At 47.1% G+C, this 24,947-nt stretch overlaps 1 protein-coding gene across 2 annotated transcripts in view; it reads right to left on the reverse strand.

Annotated features, from left to right (window-relative positions):
• The window catches only part of Zfp64 (ZFP64 zinc finger protein), a 70,976-nt gene that overhangs the window by 4,607 nt on the left and 41,422 nt on the right, over positions 1-24,947 (reverse strand). The window contains exons 1-3 of one of the 2 annotated variants that reach the window (XM_048810848.1): positions 10,406-10,853; positions 4,127-4,267; positions 3,552-3,614 (exon numbers count right to left, since the gene is read on the reverse strand). In XM_048810848.1, the coding sequence (XP_048666805.1) occupies positions 3,552-3,614; positions 4,127-4,267; positions 10,406-10,490 (289 nt within the window). In that variant the 5' untranslated portion in view covers positions 10,491-10,853. Of the gene's footprint in view, positions 1-3,551; positions 3,615-4,126; positions 4,268-10,405; positions 10,854-24,947 lie in introns of those variants that run through there. The other variant, XM_015479686.2, reaches the window with a different exon arrangement.

Consider the following 24,947-nt stretch of genomic DNA (forward strand, 5'->3'; position numbering starts at 1 on the left):
GGGGGGGGGGGGGGAGGGATCTGGCAGCTTTCTGGCTACTAGTTGAGAATGCTCAGGTGGACTTCTTCCTTTGCTGATGCCTTCCAGTATACTGTGACTGTCACCCAGGCTGGCAGTAAGTGAGGGTACTGAGGCCTGAGAAAGAGTACAAGGCCTTGGCAGCTGGAGAGGCCCTGGTTAGTAGAGAACCCCATGTCCAGGACCTCTCCAGCCAGCACAGAGTTCCACCCCTGCAACTACCCTCGGCTGATCCAATAAACATGAGATCCAAGACATACCCTACGCAGAGCTTGCAGTTGTTAAAGCAAACAGGAGTTCTGAAATGATGGAAATAACCAGGGGAGGCAAAATAAGACTTATAAGTAGGCTGACTAGCAGAGAGGCACTCAGTCACTGGTAATGATGGCAGGAGAAAACCCTTATGTGCACACGGTGGTCCACCCAGGACGTCCCCAAGAACCACCAGGAACATTAGAGTAGAGGGGCCGACAGCAAGGAGCTGCAGCCTACCCACACACCATTCCTTTTTTGTTGTTGTTACCGTTACCGGGGATTGGACCCAGGGGCACTCGACCACTGAGCCACATCCCAGCCCTATTTTGTATTATATTTGGAGACAGGGTCTCACTGAGTTGCTTAGCATCTCATGGTTGCTGAGGCTGGCCTTGAACTCGTGATCCTCCTGCCTCAGCTTCCCGAGACACTGGGACTATAGGCGTGCATCACTGTGCCCAGCTACACACAGACCATTTTAAAATATCTTTGCATGACAGTGTTTATGTCTTTCTTGCTGGCTCGCTCCCAACCCCAGTCTTCACCCTAATACAACCATAGTCTCATCTGAACTGGCAGCTAGGGAAGGAGGGTGGAGTAATGGTTAAATGAACCGAGGTATATGGCATTCTGTAATTCACTGACTTCGGCCAGCCTGATGAATAAAATATAGTATCCTCATCAAACTTGAACATCATTGCTTACGGCCTTTGACACATGACAACCATGTAGTCTGGACATTCTGTCCTGTTATAAGTTTTAATTGATCTTCTCCTCCAGCTTATTTGCATGAAAGACAGCCTTGTCCTCCTAGTTACTGGCTTAAGGTTGCACATACTCCACTTGGAATGGAGAGGTGACATCATCCTGATTGACTGCTGACTGGGTCATATCTATCCTTCCAATGATCTGACACTCCCCTTGCTCAGGTGCTCCTCCCCCACCCGTTTCCAGCCTTCTTTTTTTGTGGTGCTGGGAATTGAACCCAGGCCCTTGCGCTTGTGAGGCAAGTGCTCCCCCACTGAGCTACATCCCAGCACTCCACACAACCCCCCGCCCCCCCCCCCCCCCATTTATCACACCACTTGAATTTCAGCTCTGGGGCATTTCAGTTTCTTAGAAAGTACACGTGGGGCTGTTGTCTAAGAATGTAGCAGCTTTTGTGTCTTCTCCCTTCCAGATGGATTCTGTTGCAGGGAAGGCAGGGGGTGCTGGTACGGAAGCAGAGGTGGCAAAGGGAATTCATTCTGGCACTGTACGTTCAAACAAGGCTTTATTCACTTTTCAATGGAGTGATTAAAAAACTGGAAAATGAAAGCCATGTGCGTAAATATACACACACAGAGGCGTATTTGCTGATACACTCACTGTGTGAGAGAATAAGACGTTTTAAAATTCTCCATTCAGAATAATTCCTGTTAACATGATGCTTTTATTCTCAAGCTTTTGCTTGGGACACAGTAGGAATAAACATATTTTAAAAAATATTTTTTAGTTGTGGATGGACACAATACCTTTATTATTTTTATGTGGTGCCGGGATGGAACCTGGTGCCTCACGCATGCGCGGCAAGCGCTCCACCCCTGGGCCACAACCTCGGCCCCAGAGCATATTTTTATTCTGCTTTTCTCCCTCTCTACAGGGCATCCCATTTCTATTATGTATTTCAAAATTATTTCATTTTTCTTCCTCTGGAATGAACTGGCATTTAAGGTATTAAAATACTAACGTAACCTCAGAATGAAGGTCAATGAAAAGGTGAACCCATGTAGGCTCAAGGCCCGGCTTTCCAGGACCTCCCCAACGTGACCACAGCCAGTATATTCCTCCGCCCTCCTGGGGGACAGGTCTCCTGCAGGGCTGCGCCCTGGGCACCGGGCACACGGTCTAGCTGCCCATACGCGCCCTACACCCTCTTTACACCTGCAAGCCAAACTAGCTGCCTGCTCTCCAGGAGAGTCAGTGGTGCGGGGGTCGGAGACTTCCTCGCGAGTCTGGGGTCCAGTGTATTTCCATTCTACTAAGCACGGCTTATCTTTGTCACTGTTGACATACGTGCTGACACAGAGCAGGGTGGGGCAGACCTGCTGGCGTCTTCACCTGGATCAGGCGGTAGCACCAGCTCTGCAGGCCACGGCCACGTGCCCCCAGGAAGAGAGTCAGGTCCACTCAGAGCGCAGCGAGGAAGCAGTAAAAACAGACTCAGTCGCCCCCAGTAAGTTCTGCGTGATGAAGTGGGAAGCAAGCACGAGGTGCTGCGGCCACCTGAAGTTCCCGTGTTGTCTAGGGAACATGCTTGTGTGACAGTCACACTAAAGCTGAGCTAGTGCTTTCCCCACGTCACACCATTTTGATGAACGAACAACTGACAAGCCGTGATTTTTATTCAGTGTTTTTCATACTCAGTGTTTGGCAGACATTCTTAAAAATGAACTAAGTGGGGCCAGGCGTGGTGGTGCTCGTCTAATTCCAGGGGCTCCGGAGGCTGAGGCAGGAGGATCGCGAGTCCAACACCAGCCTCAGCAGCAATGGCAAGGTGTTAAGCAACTCAGAGAGGCCCCATCTCTAAATAAATTACAAAAAAAAGAGGCTGGGGATGTGACTCAGTGGTTGAGTGCCCCCGAGTACCCTCCCCCACCTTGAACTAAGTGAGCCTGTTATCAAGGAAAATGACCCAGAGTACCATGAGGACTCTTGGGCTCTCTAGCTGTAGGATTCTGGAAGTCTGGTCTGATTCTTGGTTTCACAGCTTTTTTCAACCTATGGAACATGCCTAATTCACCACAAGGCTCCAAAAGTTTCACATCTCAGAGAATTTTGAATTTTTCCAATTAGGAATGCTCAACTGGTAAAGTCTCTGCAAATAACTGAAAATTAGAAAAATAAAACAAAACAAAAATCTCCAAAATCTGAAATATTTCTGTCCCAAGCATTTTGGATAAAGGATATTCAACCTGCACTTAGATCTTCTGAGAAGACATTAACAAGTGAATTTCCCCCCATGGCATAATGAAATGGGTCCATGTTTGGAAAAATTATGTAAACGGATAAACCAGCCTTTTCCAAATGACAAAATAAAGCATGGATAAGATTCAAAGTGCAAAATAGACCAATAGATTAGAATTCAGCAGTTTGCAAAAGTCCTTGATGGGGTTGCAGGTCCACACAGTGATTATTTCTAAGAAGCTACCATTTGCTGGGTCCTGGTACCCTCCCCTCCCTCACATCCAAGGCCTGCCTTCCTTACTAAACTGCTGAACATGTGCATGGGCACCCACCTGTGTGGATTCTTAGATGGCGGTCCAAGTCTTTCATGCCGTGAACAGTTTTGAAGTGGCACCCTGGAAAGGAAGACAGCACAGTTCTTAAAATACACACAGTCCCAACCATCTACCAGGGTTTGACTCGTGATTTTCAACTTCATGGCGGAGTGAGAGTGTACTCTCTCCATCATCGGTTTTCACTTTCCATCTGGTATTCAATAAGTTACCCACCCAAGACAGCTCTCGACTATAAAATAGGCTTCTGTTAGCCGACTGTGCCCAGCTGTAGGCTAAGGTAAGTGTTCTGAAACGACAGTTGGTAATTTAGGTGTATTTTCGACTTAGGATAGTTCAATGAATTTATCTAGAAGTGACCCCTCCCAAGTTAAGGGGCACCTGGGATTTCAGAATAGAAGCTACTATGAATCTGATGTTCTGTTGGGCGTGACAAGGAGCTCTGGATGCTCCATGACTTCTGGAGCCCCCCCCACCCCCGCACCAAGACTATGTGTGGATATGGATTTTCACAGGTTGTGACCATGCCCATGCCTGGCACAGGGAAGGGGCTCCCGGTGCCAGGTGTACTATACCTGGATAGCAGCAGTTGAATGTCCTCTCTCCAAGGGTGGTGGCCGTTTGTTCCCTTGACTCTGATGGGGGTGCGATGGCAGGAGCCTTTTGGGTGTCACTGCCTTCAGCAGGCTTTGGAATGTGACTGTCTAGTTCTGAAGCTGAAATTGAGATATGAAGCGTCACTGAATTTCTTGACCACAACTACCAAGGCGAGTCTGAGACGTAGGTTTAGCTTATCACACTTTCCTTTACCTGGTTTTCTCCTTTTTTTTTTTTTTTTTAATTAGAGACTGAACCCATGGGTGCTTCACCACTGAGCCACATCTCCAGCCCTTTTTAAAAATTGGAGACAGGGTGTCACTAAGTTGCTTAGGGCCTCACTAAATTGCTAAGGCTGGCCTTGAATTTGTAATCCTTCTGCCTCAGCCTCCCGAGTCACTGGGATTACAGGTGCGCACCCCTGTACCTGGCTTCCAAAAACATTTTAAAAAATGGAAGCCATGGACATTACAGTTTGTCTTGCAAAATTATTCTTCTTGTAACCACCAATTTCCTAGAAACACAGGTGACAGAGGGATTAACACCTGTGGCACAATTCCAACTCAAAGCCACTTAAGCACACTGCATATGACGTGAAGTCCTAGTCTTTAAAAACAATTTCCAATTTATCACAGGCTGATACTTTTGTCAAACATAATATGAATTACAAGGAAAATGATATAAAGGTCCAAACATTGTTATGATTAGATATGTCTGGAAGCTAGAGGCCTTGGCAATGTCAAGTGCAGGTTTTAAATGCTTCCACTTGATTTGATACTATTCCCCCAGCCCTGGGGATTAAACTCAGGGCGCCCTACCTCTGAGCCACATTCCCAGCCCTTTTATATTCTGAGAAAGGGCCTGGCTCTGCTGCTGAGCTGGCCTGGCACTTGGGATCCTCCTGCCTGAGCACCCCCACCCAGTAGCTGGGATGACAGGTTTTGTTTCAGTTCAATAGGCCCAGACCTTGCTTTGAGTATCATTTGCTCTGCAGCAAAAACCAGTTACACCAACAAACAATGTGAAGATTGAAGAGGTAAAACCACAGACGCAAGGACTTGAAATGAGGATCTAAAATATTAGAGCCTTATTGGGTCACACATTGGGTCACACACTGTAAGATCCACTTAAGACAGAGAGTGTGCAGACTCCCTGAGAGCTTGGCAGAGTTGTAGATTTTAGGGGTGTGAAGATGAAATGAATTCAACGCATTCTCATGGTTTGGGGACGATTTTGACATGTTTCCAAGTGGTATAAAATATTCAGGGTAGAATAGTGGTATGCAGGAGGAATGTGATTGGCCATGTGGAGTTAATTGCTGCTGTTATATATGTTAAGCTGTGATTGTCTTTTTTTTTTTTTTTTGGTGGTGCTAGGGATTGAACCCAGGACCTTGGACATGCTAGGTGAGCACTCTACCACTGAGCCACATCTCCAGCCCCATGAATCGTTAACTGTAGAAGCTGAGTAATGGGTGTGTCAGTTTGTGCCATTATTCTATTTGCAGAATGACTGAACCATATGAAATCAACATTCTTACCTGCAAAATGGTTAGATAAGCCTACAGGTGAGATTGACCCACATGAAGTTAAGAATTTCTATAACAAAGACTAAATAACTTTAATAAGTTTTTAAATAAGTTATTTAAGAATAAGTTACTTAAGTTCCTAAATAACTCAAAGGTGATTTATCTCCAAATAGACTGAAATCCAAGCAGGAGTGCTGTCAATGTGAGATTTTGAAAAACAAAAACAAAGAGATGTGGACTAGTTTATGAATTACAGGTCAAGGTCTGAGAACTTTTGGCTGCAGATTATAATAAAAGGTGGATTCTATCTTTAATGAGAGCTTTACCATTAGCAACCAAAAGCACACTGGTGTGGACTTCAGTCCTAGGAAGATAGTTTGTTCAGCTACGTGCTAGCTGCGTGACTACTGGCAAGTTACTTAACCTTTCTGAGCCTCAGTTCACTCATCTGTAGCAAGTGACAATTTGCATGCCCGAGAGTTGTGCAGTTAAAGGAGATGAAAAACTGTCAGCTCTTAGGATAACATGTTGAGAAAATGCTCGCAGATACCTGGCTTCTGATGCCAAAGCGAGTAGAGCTATGACTGTCACATCCAAGCAGTTGGGTACCTGAAGCCCCGTAACAAGGGTCTGAACAAGTGATAGAGCCCATCAGCTCTCAAATGAGGACCATTTGGCAATGCCTGGGGACATGGTTGATTGTCACAATCTGTGTACATGCATGTTTGACAGGGGGTGAAGGCAGGGATGCGGCTGGACATACAACAATGTGTAGGACACCCCCTACCCAAAAGAAGTGGCCTAAATGTCAACAGTGCCAACTAGTCTCATGTTAGTGATCCCAGTGGGATCTGACTTCCCCTGTGTCAGAATCACCTCAATCGGAGAGCTCATCTCAGACACAGAGACTAGGAGGTGGAGCTGGAGAGAGTCGGGGTAGATCCCAGGAATCTGAATTTTTAAGGTACTCCTTGTGAGGTTCTGTCAGAGTACTTTAAACCTGTGCTTCCCAAAGGGCGGTGGACCAAGCATCAGCACCACCTGGGAGCTAGTAAGGAATGCAAAACCTCACACTCTATGTCATGTGTATCTTAAAAAAAAAAAAAAAAAAAAAAGGCAGAACCTCAGGCCCCACCTCAGATCCACACCATCAGCCTGGACCCTTGCAGCATCCCTAGGAGACTCATGCATTCGAGGTCCGAGAAGCACTGAGGAACCCTGTGTCAACCAAGACTTTAATGACATTTAGCATTATAATGCAGTTTCCTATGTTCTGTTCTAGCTACTGATGACACAATTTTATGCATGGTGGCTTCCTTGGTTTAGACTTTGGAGACTTCTTAAATAAAGGTATAAAATGCCAGCATGCCCTGCACAGAGCAAGTTTTTAGCAAAGGATTAAGGATTCTATGGCTGACCAGCTGTTATCCCAGAGATTTCCAGGACTGTGGTGACTGTAGTGAGCATGCAGCTGGGACCCTTTGAAAGGCAGCTGTATGGATGCTTACGGGATGAAACATCTTTTCCATTTTAGTAAATTTCTGCAATCTGCCACCCCCCCCACACACACAGCCCATGTGTGGAATAACTCTCATCCAGTGGTTCCCAAACATGAGTGTGCATCAGAATCACCTAGAGAGCTTGTTAAGTCACAGATGGCTTGGGCCCCATCTCTAGAGCTCCTGACTCAGTAGGTCTAGGGTAGAACTGGTAATTTTTTTTTTTTTTATTTCTAACAAGTCCCCAGTTGATGCTGATACTGGTAGTCTGGGAATCACACTGAGAAATTCTGCTCCATGAAAAGGGAAGAAGCCCAGAGACCTTCAGGGTTACAGGGATGGAAGATTCCAGTCGACTGAAACCCACAGTGCCCCACCTATGCCCTTCAAGGGAGGGCACAAACAAAATCTTGTACTAATTAACAATTCACATTTTAAAGAAAACCATTAAAATCTCCAGGGTTTCTTATTCCACAGTGGTCAAGTTAGACTGAAAACTGAAATCTAAATGAGGTGCTGTTAAACAGGGGTTTAGGGAACTGTTTGGAAAGCCAGCTCGGCAGTTACGAACTTCAGTTCCACCATTTACTTGTTGTGTGGCCCTGGGTGAGTTACTGAACCTCCCTGTTCCTGGGTTCCACATCTGTAATGGAGATTATGGTGCCTGTCTCATAGTCATGGATGAGGATTCGTGGTCAGTATTATGTACATGGCGCCAAAGTCCGCACAGTATAAATATCCGTTTCATTCACTGAGGTACACTTAAGAGCTCCTGGACTGTCAGGGGGAGGAACATGCACGTTTCTAATGAAAACTTGAAAAAAGGCAAAAGAAAAAAAAAGAAAAGACGGGTCTGTAGAGCCCATGGGACTGCATCCAACACTAACCACATCCAGGAGAGCCTCTGATGGGGAGGTGAGAGGAGCCTCCACCTTGGCGCATCTAGGAGTCCAAAGCAGGTAGAAGCCCACTCTCCTAAGGAAGGCACAGCTGGGGGAGAGACCCCTTGAGCTTGAAACTGGGGGTGTTCAGGCTTGACAGACACCAGGTTAGCACAGTGAGCACTGTTGCCCTTTGAGAAGTCACTGGTGGCGCTGGCAACGTCGCTCCTTGGCAGAGTACTTGCCTGACCTGAACCAGGTCCCCGGGTTCCACTCCCAGAAAAGTGGAGAAGTTGCTGGTTTTCCCCGTCTGGTTGTTGCTGACCATTATTCCATCTTCACTGGTGGCGATGGGAGGTCTAACAATTTGGCCTTTCCCACTACATTCCCCTCCAAAAGCTCCTTAGTTTGCAAGTCGCCTTGCAACTCAAGAATAGCTTCACCCTAATGAAAAGGCCCCGCCCCTTGTTCAGTGTCAGAGACCCAAGCTGTGCAGATACAGCGCAGTAGTTCCGTGACCCCCTTCCTCCAGCCCTGGCTGGGCCCAGGCACACTAACAAGCCCTGCTCCTGCTGGAAGGCGCCTAGAGTTGACCAGAACACACCACACATTCCCTACTCCCCGAGAACCAGGACTGTTCACAGAAATAAAAAGTAGCTCAGTGCACCGACTTTGAGCTCCAGGCCCGGTTATTCAGCAATTCTCTTCCATGATCACTTCCCTCAAAGAGTCAATATCCCCAGAACCTTCCAACTCTCCCTTTATGCAGAGGATCAGCAGGAACCCTGCCTCCCACTCCAGGGGGACCCTACAGTTCCAGCCTACCTAGGTCTCAGGCACATGGGTCCTCATGTACTTTGCTTAAGGTAAGTCTCATTTTTTTATTTTTTCCCCAAATGCAGACTATTACTTTAGAAGACTTTCATTGAAGTACCTCCCTCCACCACTTCCTCCTGAAGGTGTAGTCAAAGCCCATCTGGCCCATGGTCATGCAGGGTGGTGCTGAAGATAATGGGGCGCCAGCACTGATGGAGGTGTGAGCTCTCCGAAGAGAGAGGATCAGATGCCCCGCCCCCGCCGCTTTCTGGGCAGGGAAAATACAGGGGAGAAGACGAGAAAGTCCAGGACAAACTCCTCTCCCCACCCCCTTACTTAGGAAAAAGGGGAAGGCAGAGAGAAAAGTAGGAACCCACTTGGTCTTGGCTTGAGCGCCAGATACTCAGAAGGAGAAGCGCCTTAGAAGTGCAGATCCCCACCCTCCCGCAGAGATTCCGATGGGGGCGGGGTGTGCCTGAGGGTGACAAGGAATTCTGCGACTTAGAAAAGCTTCCCTCCCGCAGGCTCTTCTCAGGAAGAGGATCCTGTGATCTTCGGGGTTGGGGGTAGGGAGACACGCTACCCCGCGGAGTTAGGGTAGCCAGTCCGTGTCGCAGCCGTCTCCGCGAGGAGTCCACGTGGCACCTGGGATGACCCTATCACTGTCCTGAATCCCCGCCCCCAGTGACTCCCGCCTCAGTCACAACCTAGGCGGCGCCGACACCAGGTCTCGGACCTCCACGGACCTCCAGGCTCCAGCCTCGCAGATGCTCGGCCTTTGCGCCGGCGTTTCCCTCGCCCGGACCCCCCCGCCCCGCTGTCTCCACCGCTTGCTCCCGGCCTTCGGTTCCGCGAAGGTGCCCCCTCCGTGAGACCTTCCTTGGACAATGCATTTGAAATGCCCCCCATTGCCGCCACCACACCTCACAAGTCCCCTTCTTGGTTTTGGCATGATTTTTCCAGCACTGATCTCTTAACGCGTCCTACGTTTGACCGGTTAATCTCACGCGCCCACTCTCGTCCCCACTGGACCACAAGCTAAGGAACACCGAATTTTGTCCTCCTCGTTCATTGCTTTGTTTTTCTGTAGTCTCGAGCCCCAGGTCTGGCTCCCGATAGGAATACCACCCCATCCCTGGGACAAACGCAGGTCCCAGAATGTCCACCTTCCGAGCGCGCTGCCCAGGGCAGTGTCAAGGAAGTGGGTGATTCGGAAGCCCGCACACCCCAAAGACAGCCTCCGAGGTGTCCTTCCAGCGTGTTTGGGAGGCGAACCAGTGTTTGTCAGCGCGTGCGGGAGTGGCCGGGGGAATCGGCAGAGGGAGGGGCACAGTCACCTTCCGAGGGTGTAGTTTACAAGGGGGACAAGTCATTCACAAAGGCCCGGGCGGGCGCGCCCAGGTCCGAGGCCCAGGACACCACTTGGAAGCTTACTTCTCCATTCCACGCCCCCTGCCCAGAGCTCGTCCCCACTCGGTTCCAAGGACGGCGGAGCAACTGTCCCCAACTCCCAAGCAGGGCGTCCCTACTCACCCAGCTCCTCCGCCACCTGCGGGGCCACTTCGGCGAACTCCTCGGAGTTGAGATGCTGGGGCTTGGCCTGCTTGCGACGCGACATGGCGCGAGGGCGAGGCACCCGGCGGGTCCGTACGAGTGGCCTACTTCACCCAGCGAATTTCCCGAGTTCGGAAATTGCCCCCAGCTCAGCCGGAAGGCGCACGTTCCGGCGACTCAGCTCATCAGCGGAGCGGGGAGATTTATCCCGAGTCCTGACGGCTGATTGGCCTGGAGCCAAGACCTCAGGGGTCCTGCGCACTAGTGGTCCACGCCGGGGCAGCCCGCACCACCCGAGAGCTCGTTAGAAATGCAGACTCTCGGGCTCCACCCCAGACCCGCTGAAGCAGAATCTGCATTTTAACAAGATCCCCAGGTGATTCGCATGCACATTAAAGTTGGAGAAACCATGTCTGCATTTTAACGAGATCCCAGGTGATTCCTTTGCCCATTAAAATTTCAGAAGCACAGCTCTCCTCCAACTTTAATGTGCGCACGAGTCACTGGGGATCTCGTTAAAATGCAGATTCTGACTGTGTGGGTCTAGGGTGGGGCCCGAGCTTCTGTATTTCTAACGAGCTCCCAGGTGATGTCGCGGCCGCCGCTGCAGCTCAGGCCGCGCTTTTACACTCGCTCTTAATTGGTCTGGGCTGGGACCTGGGCGTGGGTATATTTTTTAAAAAGCTCCCTGGGTTGTTCCGATGCGCCGCCAAGGTTGAGAAGAACGACCTCCACTCTTGGTTCTCAACCTTGGCTGCGGAGTCGAATATAACATTTAGAGGGGACCAGAGTGTCTCCAAATGCGGGGTGAACTGTTCCTGGAAAAGTCGGTTAAAATGCAGATTCCGCAAGTTCTGGGTTCGGCGGCTGAGGGCAGGAATCTGTGTTGTTATCCCTCCCTCCCCGCACGCTGCTCCCTGCTCCCGGGCCAAGCTCCTGTCCTAGGACTGTGGCGCCCCGGGTCGAGGACCACACAGGAGGAGCCTCTGAGGCCTAGGGCGCCGGCCCCGCCTCGCAGGTGACTGAGGCGCGGTCCTCAGGGGTTTAGGCTAATTGGCGTTCATGCTCAGACTAGCTGGGACCTTGATGAGACCCGAGGGGGAACCCTCCTTGCACCGCATGAACGACATCCAACAAGGAGCGAGAAAGCCACCTACATCCCACAGGTGTTTACTTTCTTTAAATTGGGGAGTTACTTAAGGCCGGGCTGCGCCCCAAGCTTGCCTGAACCTGAGAATCACGTGGGGGGGGACCCTGTTGTTAAAGACCCAGCCAGGTTCAGCTCCGAATTCGTGGGTTAGGGCCCCCTAATCTGTATTTTACAATCACTGCAGGTGAGTTTTATGGTGTGGAGAGTCATGTGGGCTTCAACAGCGGTTGTGATAGGCCTTCTGTTACAGAGGGTATGTTGGCAACCCCCGTGGCAGGGCCTGTGAGAAGTGCATTTTTACATTTCTCAAAAGCTGAGTTGTTTTCCTCACAGTTCCCCTTGATTTTCAAGTTGTGAATCAACTTAGGAATGTTTGTGTAAAGCTGGGTGAAGTCATTCAAGGTTAAATCCCCAAGACTTACAAAAGCAACTTTTAGTTTCTTTGGGCTGTGTGCGTAGCTACCCATATCTGTAGGCATTTGGAGACATACATGTACTGCTGTTCATGGTGGCTCCTGAAAATGCCTGGGGAGTCCTGATAAACTGGGAACAGTGACTGCCTCTGGGGGGGCACCCAGGGCAGAGGAGGGGAGGAGATAGGGACCCTCCTTTATATTGCCAGGTGTGTGTACACACCAGTGCATTTACTCCAGGTGGGCATTACTTCACCTCCTGTGCACACAATCAACCCCTGGTCCATGACACATAATCATTACTGTGCTGTTGCTGATTTGCATCTGTGGGGTTGCTTGGGTGCCTTTTGGCTTATTGTGATACAATAAGTAGGAGAGAAATTCTTCCCACCTAAAATCTAGTACTCTAACCTCAAGCTACATCTCTATGTTCCCTCCACTCCTTTCCCCATTTGATAACCAACAAAAGGAACTTACCAACTTCACTCCTTTGCCTTTTCTCTTAAGCAAGTTTCATTACACCAATATGTATTTCTAAAAACATACACCATTTGGGGACTGGGGCTGGGGCTCAGTGGTAGAGTGCTTGCCTAGCACCCGTGAGTTACTGGGTTTGATCGTCAGCACCACATGCAAAAATAAAACAAAGTTATAAAGAATGTTTACTGGAGTTTCCTGGCTCTGGGAGTATTTAAAAAAATAAAAATGTGTATAATTTTAATTTTAAAGGACTTCATAAAAGGGTACATAATATTCCAGGAATTACTTTTTCCCCACACCTTATGTTATTGCTAAGAGCATCCAAATTGCTGTTATTGTTCACCCATTTTGACTTATATGTAATATTTCATTGTGTGAAAAAAATGGTTGATTGACTGTCCTGTTGCTGGACACTTGGGTCCATGCCAGGTCTTGGCCACTGTGCACACTCCTATGACCCATGAGCTTTGTGAAACTGTCAAGCTTTCTCTTGAGTGAATGTGTACTTTGGAGTAGTATAAGAGATAACACCAAGTTGATTGCACCAAATTATGTGTCCCCAGCAAGGGCTAAGAGAGAACATGCAGCCACACTCTTCCCCATAAAGGAAAACTCATTGTAAAGTCTTCATTTTTGCCAACTATATTGATAAAAAAAAAAAGGTATCTTACTACCACCTCAGTTTATATTTTCCCTGAATGTATTCTTTTTTCTTTATTGGCACTGAGGGTTGAACCCAAGGGTGCTTAACCACTGAGCTACATCCCCAGCCTCTTTTTACATTTTATTTAGAGACAGGGTCTTGCTGAGTTACAAAGTGCCTCGTGAAGTTGCTGAGGCTGGATGTGAACTCACAATCCTCCTGCCTCAGCCTCCCAAGATGCTGGGATTACAGGCATGCTCCACCATGCCCAGCTGAATGTATTATTTCATCAAAAAACTAGTGAAAAGTATGAATATTTCCCACCAATATAATGGCAAGAACTGATTGGTTTTACTTTTGTAAGAATTGTTTTGATATTTTGCAAAACATCCCTTCAAAGTTCCGGTCTTAAATTAAGTTTATTAACATGTTTAGTTTTAATGGCTTGATTTTAAGTATCATAATTGGAAAACTGTGAAAAAAATATGTGAGTTACAGGAAATACAGATCTAAGTGAAAGCCAAATATATTATGCTTAAGTAGTCATGACTCTCCCCTTTTCAATCATATTTGGCAATTATGCCAGTTTGGAATCTGGCTAATAAATTTTCATCTGTCCTGAGAAGGCAAATTGAACTGAAGAGGGTGTGTTAGTCACTGTATTTTTATCAAGTGGCCTTCAAACCCACGTAAACTTTCTTTTATTTTTGAGAAGACAGTTGAAAGACTAGGAAATGCTGTTGCCAAGTTTAAGCAGCTTTTACAGCTTTTACTGTATTTTTATCAAGTGGCCTTCAAACCCACGTGAACTTTCTTTTATTTTTGAGAAGACAGTTGAAAGACTAGGAAATGCTGTTGCCAAGTTTAAGCAGCTTTTACAGGTGACAACTTTCCTTGTTTCAGCAACAATGTCACATAGCAAGGGAATCGTCCCACCTGCCCTTCAAAATTCTTTCTCCACAGGACGATTCTGTGGAAAGCAAGCTCCTTCCTCATTCTTGATAGGTTGCCTTTATCCTGATTTTATAAATGAATGCCGGGTAGCCTGCTTTCTTCACAGAGAAAGTTAATAAATTCTCTACTTTTATCACTTTGTAAAAGAATAATGGAGAAAATCTGTAACTTTCATAACTCTTAGGTATTTTGCCAAGAGATAAATAAATGATGCACCTCTGAATTACACAAGAGTTCCCTGGTCACTCGGCATCTCTTTCCAAAGCATCAGGAAGATCCCAGAGGCAGGCTGGGCGTGGTGGCATATGCCTGTAACCCCAACAGCTCAGGGAGGCTGAGGCAGGAGGATTGTGAGTTCAAAGCCAGCCTCAACAATGGTGAGGTGCTAAGAGACCCTGTCCCTAAATAAAATACAAAATAGGGCTGAGGGTGTGTCTCGGCACAATGTAGGAACTAAGTACAGACAGGAACCTGCCTGACTTTGAACCTGGCTCTTTGGGGGTGGGGGTATGTATGCTCAGTGGAAGAGCAAGCTCAAGGTCTTGGTCTTGGGTTTGATCCCCAGCACACAAAAAAGAATCCTGTTACTTCCCTGCTGTGTGATCCTCTAGAAAAGCTGCTCTGTGTCCCATTTTTTTCACTGGTGAAATGGCAATGTCACTACACTAGGGGATTATGATGAATGGGTTTATACATGTAGGGTGCACAGAATACTGTCTGTTAGGCGTTACTCTGTTAATAATTCTTTATAATAATAGGGTAAGGGTTATAGTCATCCATAATAACACCTAACACTCATGTATAATTGGTTGTTCCCCTTAACTAGGCACAGATATTCCATTTTACATGGAAATAAATTTGAGGCAAACAAGCGTGTGGTGACAGCCCTCAACTCTTCTGAGTCACAGAGTTCTCCTGGTTTCCTACCAGCTAAAGTCCACACATTAAATGAGTGAAGCTTTCTTCTTTCTTAAAGAGACAGACGTAGATAAAAGCACATGATACGGAGGCCTCCCAGGTGTGAGCGTCCGGCCTGGGTCCTGTCTCCTGAGACACCTCTCTGGTCTTCTATTGTTACTACCACTGCTCTCCATTGACTACAGCGTGATCAAACCAATATTTATCCAGGTACAAATGACTTCCCGAAGGGCTGTAAAGATAGACAGGAGCAGGTCTTATTGCTTCATCATACTCCATCAGGAATTTATTTGTCCATCTGACAACCCATTTTGAGCCCACACTGTTGCCTAGCATGGTCCTAGGTGCTGGGGACAAGGTGGCATCCAAGACAGGGCCCAGCATGGCAGTCAGGAGTAACACACCAATGAATGTACAAGGTCACTTCAGATAGTGGTCAGTGCTGGGATCAGAACAGTAGGGAGGGATGTGATTGAGAGTGAGAGGGTGGTAGAGAGGGACGTGAATTTGGCTAGCAGTGGCTTTTGAGCTACAACCTGAATGTGATAGCCAGCCATGGGAAGAACCAGGGAGACAGCAGTCCTGGGCCAGGGGATGGTAACAGCAAAGATGCTACAGGAAAATCACACTATCGTCTTTGAAGCAAAGCAAGGAGATTCAGAGAGTTCCCAGAGAACGGAAATATGGTACATTAAAAAACAAAAAATTAAAGCTGGGAATGGTGGCACATGCCTGTAATCCCAGGGGCTCCAGAGGCTGAGGTAGGAGGATCAGGAGTTCAAAGCAGACCTCAGCAAAAGCAAGGTGCTAAGCAACTCAGTGACACCCTGTCTCTACATAAAATATAAAAAGGGCTGGGATGTGGCTCAGTGGTTGAGTGCCCCTGGGTTCGATCTCTGGTACCCACAACAAACAAATGACAACAAACTCAAGCTCACTTAAGATTAGTGAATGTTAAGTTAAATTGAAATACTGTTTCCACCTGTCTGAAAGATTAAACACACATGCTGAGCATTTCCCAGCTATTCCCCATGTACACGGCACTTTTCAGATTACAGACTTTTCAAACTACATATTTTTCAAACTTTCAGTACATAAGAATCATCTGGAGTTCTTGCTAAAATGCAGATTCTGGTTCCAGAGTATCTCAAAGTTAAAAGTGTATGAAGATCACCTGGGGACCTCATTAAAAGGCAAAGCCTGATTTTAATGCTTTTCAAACTTTAATGTGCAGAAGCCAGGGAACTTGTTAAATGCAGATTCAGGGCAATAATCATATGAGTTGTTCAGCCTCACTAATTATAAGAGAATAAAAATTAAGGCAATCATGAATTCCCTTTTTCTTCTCACCTATCATATCAATAAAAATCAAGAGTGCTGATAACATCTATGTCAGGGGGATTGGTCTTCTAATGTATTGCAAGTGGGAACATCAATGCTTACAGCCACTTTGGAGGGCAGTTTGGCATTAGATTTTTAAATGCACCCTGCCAGTGATCTATAAATTCTGCTTTCCCTCTTTTCTCTTGCAAGGAAACATTTGCACATGCACACAAGGGGGAATGGCCAAGGATGCTTGTTGCAACACCACTGCAATAGAACTGAGAAATAACCTACATGTCCAACAACAGGGGAATGGCCAGATCAGACTGGGGTTTAGCTCTGCCATGAAATGCCAGGCAATGGACAAAAATAATCAGCCAAATTTATGAACATATGATGGCTAAAGCTCCAAGGTATAATGCATTAAGGAAAAAGGCAAGATCTACATAGATACCTAGAATTAAACACATATTCAAATACATTTATGCTAGCAACTGGCAGTGTAGCTCAAGGGTAAAGGGCATGCTTGGCAGGCACAAAGTTCTGGGTTCAGGGGCTGGGGTTGTGGCTCAGAGGTAGAGTGCTCGCCTAGTGTGGGTTCGATCCTCAGCACCACATAAAAATAAAATAAAGATATTACGTTCGCGTATAACTTAAAAAAAAAAATTCCTGGGTTCAATCCCCAGCACCAAAATAAAGTTTAAAAAGCCCATAATGTTTTCCATGGTGAAATATATGTAAGTCCAGAGGAAAAATATAGGAAGAATGTATATTGGCTACATCTATCCTTAGTGATATTTTTAAAGAGAATGTATTCACATACTACTTACAATTAAAAGAAATAATTAAAATCAATAATGAAATTATGGTAACTTTATACAATGGAATACATTCTATGTAACTAACTAAAAGAATAAAGTATTTCTCTGTGCACTGCTATGGAAAATCCTTCAAGATACATGAAGTAAAACATCCAAAGGCCAGAAGTATACAAATTACACTGTTTCGTGTAGACAAACACATATATGATAGCATTTCTCTCTCTCTCTCTCTCTCTCTCTCTCTCTCTCTCTATATATATATATATATATATATATATATATATATATATATATCTTCCTCTCCTTCACAGACTGGATGCATAGACATGCGCTTGTGAATGCCCAGGAGACCAGGGATCTGGTAACAGGAACCGTCCCTGGGGAGAAGGACAGAAGTGTCTGCAGTGAGGCTGAAGTGACTGGTAGTGGGCGCCATACCTTTCAGCAAGCTTTTAAATTTTAAGTCACAAAATTCAGCCTACAAACAAGAATGTGCAAAATGTAATTGTGTAATTTAAGGGATAAAATGAACACCCTGTGGCCAGCACCGGCTAAAGCTATGGAACCTTCTTTAGGCCAAAGAAACTCTGCACATGTGGAGGCTTCTCCTTCCTTCTGCCCCCCTCTTTTTTTTTAGTTTTGCATCTTTAAGTCTTTGAGATTCAGCACGTGGCCGCTGGCCCGGGAGCCTGTTTATTCTCACTCTCAGGCAATCAGAGGCTCGGCTGCACCACAGGTACACCTTCCCTGCCAAGGGCGCTCTTTAGTTTGGTAATTAGGAGCAGTGTAGCCAGGAACAGTTTTACCCAGGTCTCCTGATTCATGTGTGTGTTTCTCTCTATCCAGAATCTGCATTTAACAAATCCCCCAGCTGATTTTTCTGCACATTAAAGTTTGAGAAGCATTAGAATCAGGCTCTGTTTTTTAACGAGGTCCCCAGGTGCTCTGTGTACAAGTTTAACTTGGAGACACTCTGGAAACAGAATCTGCATTTTAACAAGAACTCCAGGTGATTCTTATGCACAGGAAGGTGTAGGTGCGGAATGGCTGCATTAGGGCCTGTGTTCATAGCCAGCTTTCCTGAGAATTTAAAAAGCAATATATGCTGATGGGAATGTGAATTGATAAAGCCACTTTAGAAACTGGTTTACAAGTCACTAAGGCACAGTTTTGGAAATGGAAAGAACTGGGGACATACTATACATTGTCCACTTTCTTTTAAAAGAGAAAACAGCCTCTTATTCAGCTGCTGGCTGCTGCGGGCTTGGTGTTCCTAAGCTGCAGAGTGCGTTCTCCAAGAACAGGGCTCTCAGCTTCTAGCGTGTGGAAGGCCTGGGGTGGGCAGTTCCTTCACCTGCCCCGGGCCAAAAATGTTTCCCACCCTTTGTGGCAAAGTGACATCACACAAAGCAACTGTCATCTTGGGGGTTGTTAGTGCCACACATTCTCCCTATCTACTAGGACCCTCCCTGGGCTTGCCTTTGTTTCATAAAGACTAACTGGTCCCCACTGGGGGCAGAGGACATGCTCATCTCCAGGAGTGCAACAGGAAGTCTTCAAGGAAGTCACAGGACCATCAAGAGGACAGCTGGTAAACAGCGATGATTGAGGGTGCTGAGGGTCACGCAGAGGAGGCGGGTAGAGAAGGGGGTGAAGGGGGCGCCTGTACAAAGCCCAGGAGGTGAAGAGAGGGCACTGCTGAGAAGCCCCAGTGGGCAAGCCGGGGTGCAGGAGGCTGGGGGAAGGAGGTGGGGGGAGGCGAATGCCCAAGGCTCTGGGTGGCAGAGGGAGAGAATCAAACAATTGCCGGCTCCTTTCTTACCTCTATGGTCTGATGCCTGTGTGCCCCCCAAATTCATGTTGAACCCCCCCACCGCCCCATGGTGATGGTGTTAAGAGTTGGGGCTGCTGGAGGTGATTAGGGCCTGAGGGTGGAGACTTCCTGAAGGAGGAGAGCCCTCATGAGAGAGGCCATTCCCTCCACACTGCCTCCCCCCATCAGACAAGTGTGAAGCTAGGAGGTGCCATTGGGAGGAAGCAGCCTTCCCCAGACACTGCTCTGGGGCCTTGAACTCGGACTAGTCGAGGCAGGGATTTATAGCAATTAAGACACCTGCTCCCTTCCTGAAGTGTCCGGGGGCAGAGCTCAGGTGGGCTTTGGGCAGGTATTATCCTGTCTTATCCTGAGAGGCAACGAAGGGTGATAACTGGGGGAGGTGGTCAGGCCTATGTGGATGGAAAGGGTGGACACTGCCATGGTGGGGTCCCACTGGGCAGAGTCTAGTCACATGGTCACACAAGCTGCATGGGAGTCTGGGAATGGGGATCTGATGCGGTGGCCGTGTGCTTTGCTGAAACTCAGGGGGACTCTGGACATCTACCCTCTACCTCCCCTCACACACACCCAGGGTAACCCGTGATTATTCGTCACAGAGCTCTGTGATGGCAGAAACCCGCCAACAGCCCCGTGTGTCTGCAGGTCACTCGAGGTGAGCCACGGCAGAGACACAGGGGGAATGCTCTACAGCTAAGCTGGAGGGTGCTCTTTTGTGTAAATATGTTAGGGTCTTCTGAATATATTAAATAATAAAAAAGCAAGGAATAGAGTTTTGCACAGAGCATGCTACTCCTTTTCGCAGAGGGAAGGGAAGGAGGTACTCATATCTGCTGATGTGACTGGGAGGACACTGGAAGGCTGTGCCGTGCAGCACCTGCTGTTGGTGTCCTGCTCGTGTCCCCTCACCCTGTTGCCTTAGTGTGTCTAGACCAACTTCAAAACCCTCGGTAAGCGGAAGTCACAAGATAATGCAAAGAGGAAGGAGGTGGAGAGCGGTGAGCAAAGCAGAACAGCAAACCCCAGACAGACAGACAGACAAATGTGGGACATGCATCTCAATCACGGCAGAGGGAACACCCAAGAAATCCGGAACTAAAACGTCTGGTCTGGCATCTGGCCTACTGGCCTGTGGGCAAGCTTTGGTTGCTCAAAAGGGCAGATAGGGAGAGTATAGGGAGAGAGTAAGGATCCCAAACAGTAAACCAATCTACTCCAGCTACCAACAGTAAAAACAGCAATAACATCAGAACGATTAAGACGGAGCCATACATTTATAGTCATCATAAATTCATACCTAAAGTACTGGGTGGAGCATTCAGACTTTTATCTGCCTGAGAGCATATGACTTGTTATTTTTTTCCTGGAAAACTGACCAGCGGAGGGCAGTTCTGAGCTCTGCCTTGGGTGTGTTGCTGCACGCCACCACAAGGGGGTAGCATTCAGCACTGTTTTACATCTGATCTTGACCTTCCTCAGTAACAAGGGCTGATCACACCTGTCCTCACAGGATCCTTATCCAAAGTGCCACTTCACGCTCAAAAGTGTCCCACTTCAAGTCGGGGCCTGCCTCAGCAATTTAGTGAGATCCTAAGTAACTTAGTGAGACCCTGTCTCAAAATAAGAAATAAAAAGGGCTGAGGATGTAGCTCAGTGGTTAAATGCCTCTGGGTTCAATCCCCAATACATATAAAAAAAAATGTCCCAGTTTGGGTGATGGGGAGTCTTATATATATGGTATAAATATATATATTTTTCTTCTTATTCCGAAATGAACGGTTTTCCCAGGAACTTACACAGCATAAGGAGTGCCAGTCTTTACTTTGGGGTGGTAGGACTGGGAATTGAACTCAGGGGCACTCGACCGCTGAGCCACCTCCCCAGCCCTATTTTATATTTTATTTAGAGACAGGGTTTCACTGCGTTGCTTAGCGCCTTGCTCTTGCTGAGGCTGGCTTTGAACTTGTGATCCTCTTGTCTCAGCCTCCCAAGCTGCTGAGACTACAGGCTTGCACTACCTCTCCCCAAAGGAGGCCATCCTTTTCTATTGCCCATTTCCCTTCTAGCAAAGCACTCCGATGACCAACGACCTCTCCCACGAGGCCCAGTTCACTTTGGGACACTCGTCCCACTTGTCTGCCCCGGCTTTCAAGGGTGGAACTTCTCTTCCTTGTTGTGACTAGCTCCCGTGTGGTCCAGCCCCGGCCACTGCCCCTGGGCCTTTCGAGTCTGGGTCAAAGGACTTCATGCTCCCATGAGCCAGAGCAGGCTGCTGGTCTGTCTTGCTAGACCGTGAGCTCCCAGAGGGCCAGGGTCCTGCCTGCCCGTGTCACCATAATCGCAGGCCACTTTGTCTATAAGCTTTTGCTAAATACACGCACTTGTTCTGTTTAGATCATCATTATCATAAAATGCCCAACATGCTGTAAAAACCCAGGCAGCGAGTCTCTCCCCGGCCCCACTTCCTACCTGCCCGCGTCCCTTCGCGGTCTCCCCACTGCCTCAGCCCCTCACGCCCCACCCTGTTCCCGTCTGAGTTTCCCATTGGCTGTTTCCTCCACGTGGACTGCTCTTCCTCTTGATGGTGCTCCCACCGTCCCTCTTTCTAGTCTTTACTTCAGTGGTAACTTCTTGGGAGGCCTTTGCTGACCATCCTATGTCAAACTGCACCCGGCCCCAGCACCCGACTTGTCTCCAATCCTCTCCTGGCTCCCGGGGTTTCTGAGCCCCTGGCAAGTACTCATGAGCTCTGTCTAGTATTTCTCCTCTGCTTCTCTCACTAGAAGGTAGACATCACCAGGGCGAGATCTTCATCAGTTTTCACAGCAGCATCTGGGACATAGTAAGTGCTCAGGGAACGTTTATTGAAGGAACAAATGAGTTCAGGAAGCATTTACCGAGCTGCCCGGGATTAGAGTGGACAGGTCAGTCTCAGCTCCCAAGACTCAGGCCTTTGGAAGAGAAAATAGACAGTAAGCCGTGGTGAGCTCGTGCCTCTCAATCAACAAGCCTGTGGTCCTCTTGGGCCAAAGTCCCATAGGTGTGGCCCAGAATGAACCCACCTGTGAATCGAAGAAACCTGAGTAGCTCTTGCTCATAGACTTCTTTTTCCTAATAACTAAAATTTACCTCCTTCAAAATTCAGTGAAGTAACCCTGGTGACAAGATAATACTGGAAAAACGTGGTCCAGAATAAAAGACTATCATTATTGCTCAAGAACTTCCAATTCAGCATTAAATCCTGAACTGCTTTCTAAATAGTTTCTTTTAAAAATTATAGTTAACAAAATTAAAAAACAAATAAAAGAAAAAGATAGTTGGATCATAGAATATTGCAAAGGACTGTTTTGCTTATAATTTTTATGTTCACAAAATCTTGACTAACCAACCTGTCGAGATGTTACAGCAATACAAATACGTGTACCCTTGTGGGGAATGCACAGGTGACTGATTTGAGCATAGACCGGCTTTCCTCTGGTCACCTTCCATGTTTTGAGAGTTGGTTGTGAGAGGCGTAAAATGCTGTATGTTCCGAGCATACAGCAAGTGTTCATTAATGTTCGTGCAGTCAGGGGTGGGAACAGTCCCTTGCTCCCGACTGCCTGCCTTTCCCCCTCAGCTGAGAGGGAAGCATGTCACTCACTGCTGACATCCTGCTCTTTTCAGAGTGACCACTAGGCTGGCCTTAATTACACCATGCTTTACTCAACTCTGGGTGAATGCACTGTGCCCTTTACTAGATTCATAATGCACAATTCTAGCTCCAGAACAAGATCTTAGTCACTAGATGACTCAAGACAAGTGAAATCCTAAATCCCAAGTAAAATGGCTGTGTGGCCCAGAGCCAGCTGCCCAACCTTTCTGTTGTATTCTCTAAAGTGCAGATGCAAATGGCAGGTTTGTTCAGCATGGCTCTTTAAGAGCAGTGGCCTCTGATTTAATGTGACATACACAGCAAAGGCTCAGTAGGTAGAAGGTACTATGATATAAATTCACAAACTTGAATAGATCAACATTTAAAAAAAAAACAGGCAAACAAAAGAAACAGCCCATATTTCCCTTCCACTGGTAAAATGTTGATCATATGATGGAATATTATTTGGCTGTAAACAGAATGAAGTGCTGATACAGCCACAACGAGGACAAACCTCGAAAACACCGTGCTGAGTGAAGCAAGCCTCACAAAGGCCCAGCTGTAGCTGAGTCTGTTTATGTAGATGCCCAGAAGGGGCACACCCAGAGCACAGGATGGGTGGTTCCTGGGAGTCGGGGTGCGGGCTGAGGAGTGGCTGCTGAGGGGTGCAGGGTGTCCTTTTGGAGTGATGGAAATGTTCTGCAACTAGATGCTGTTAATGGTTGTATAAATCTGAAGACAGTGAAAACCAGTGAATTGTACTCTTTAAGAGTGAATTTTATGGCCTGTGAATTTATCTCTGTAAAGCTGTTATAGGAAAAACTGGCCAAAACAAAGATAAGTAATTATCCTTCCGCTCAACCCATTTCTTCTCTCTGTAGACTGTAAAATTCTCCTACATTTTTCATGTCTTGGTGATGATCTCCACCCTCCCGGGCTGACTTCTCCATTCTGCACAGTGCCCATGGGCCTCAGGGCCTACAAATGCTTTAAATTCTTCTAAAATCAGAGGAAAATAATTTAATGTAATGCAGCCTGGATTTATACATCTCTATAGCCATGTAGTGTGAAATATAATTTAAAATCTCTCAATATATAGAGATGTGTGTGTATGTGCATACACATGTATGGGGCATGTGTGAGTGTATGTGTGTGCTTGCATGTCTGCATATGTTCATGTATGTGTGTGTATGGGAGTGTTGAATGCATGCTTGCACATGTGTGCACACATAGCATATGTCCATGAATGAGTGTGCATGCATATGTGGGTTTATATGCACATGTATACTTGCACGTTTGGGAACACTTGTGCACCTGTGTATGCACACACACTTATGTGTGTGTACATGAATGTGTGTACATGTGCATGCATGTGAGACATGTATGTGTATGCAAATATACCCGTATGTATGCTTGCATGTAAATTTGTGCATGTATGCATGTGTGTAGGTATATGTGAAAGTTTATGCAGACGTGTACGTGCATATGCATGCATGTGTATTTGTGTGTGCATGTGTGAGTATATTAAGGCATGTATATGCATGTGTATCTTTGTGTGTGCATGAATGTGCCTGTTTGTGTCTAAACATGTATGTTTGTATGCTTGCATCTATGCACATGTGTGTATGCATGAGTTTGCCTGTGTATATGTGCATGTGCAGGTGTGTGTGCATTTGCATGCACAGGCATTCATGTGTATGTGCGCACACATGCATTTTAGTATGCATATGCATGTGCATGTGTGTGCATGCTTGTATGCAGTGCATATTTGTGATTCATGTATGCACACATGTGCATGCATGCTCATGTACGTGTGCATGCACACTTGTGTGTATGTGCACACTCATGTGTGTATGTGTCTGTGCATGTGTGTATGCACATGTGTGTATATGTGCATGCATGTGTGTGTTTAGGAAGGGACCTACACAGGCAAAAGGACTCAGAGCACTGGACAATCATAACATGGCCCTGACAACTCCCAATATCAATGTCCTCAGGTTTGGGATCTTGTGGGGACCCCTCTTTGCTTCCACCACACCAGGACGGCATTTAAAGCAGAAAGAAAACTGGAAAATGAAACCAAACAACATGAACACACCCTCTTGCCTCTGGCTGTTGCTCGAGCCAGACCCTAGGGCAGGAGGTGTGCAGGGGGCCACGAGGCATCTGCACTAGGAATGGACCTGGGCTCAAGTGCAGTGAGACCAGTGACCAGCAGAGCAATTCTGGGCAAGCCACACGACCTCTGTTTCTGTGGCTCTGTTTCCCCATCTCACTGGGAGGACAGACAGGTCAGCGAGGGCACCTGAGAGTCAGGGTTGGCTCAAGCACGTGTCTGCCTTCTTTCAGGC

This window comes from Marmota marmota, unplaced genomic scaffold (genome assembly GCF_001458135.2).
Source record: "Marmota marmota marmota unplaced genomic scaffold, marMar, whole genome shotgun sequence".
NCBI lineage: Eukaryota > Metazoa > Chordata > Mammalia > Rodentia > Sciuridae > Marmota > Marmota marmota.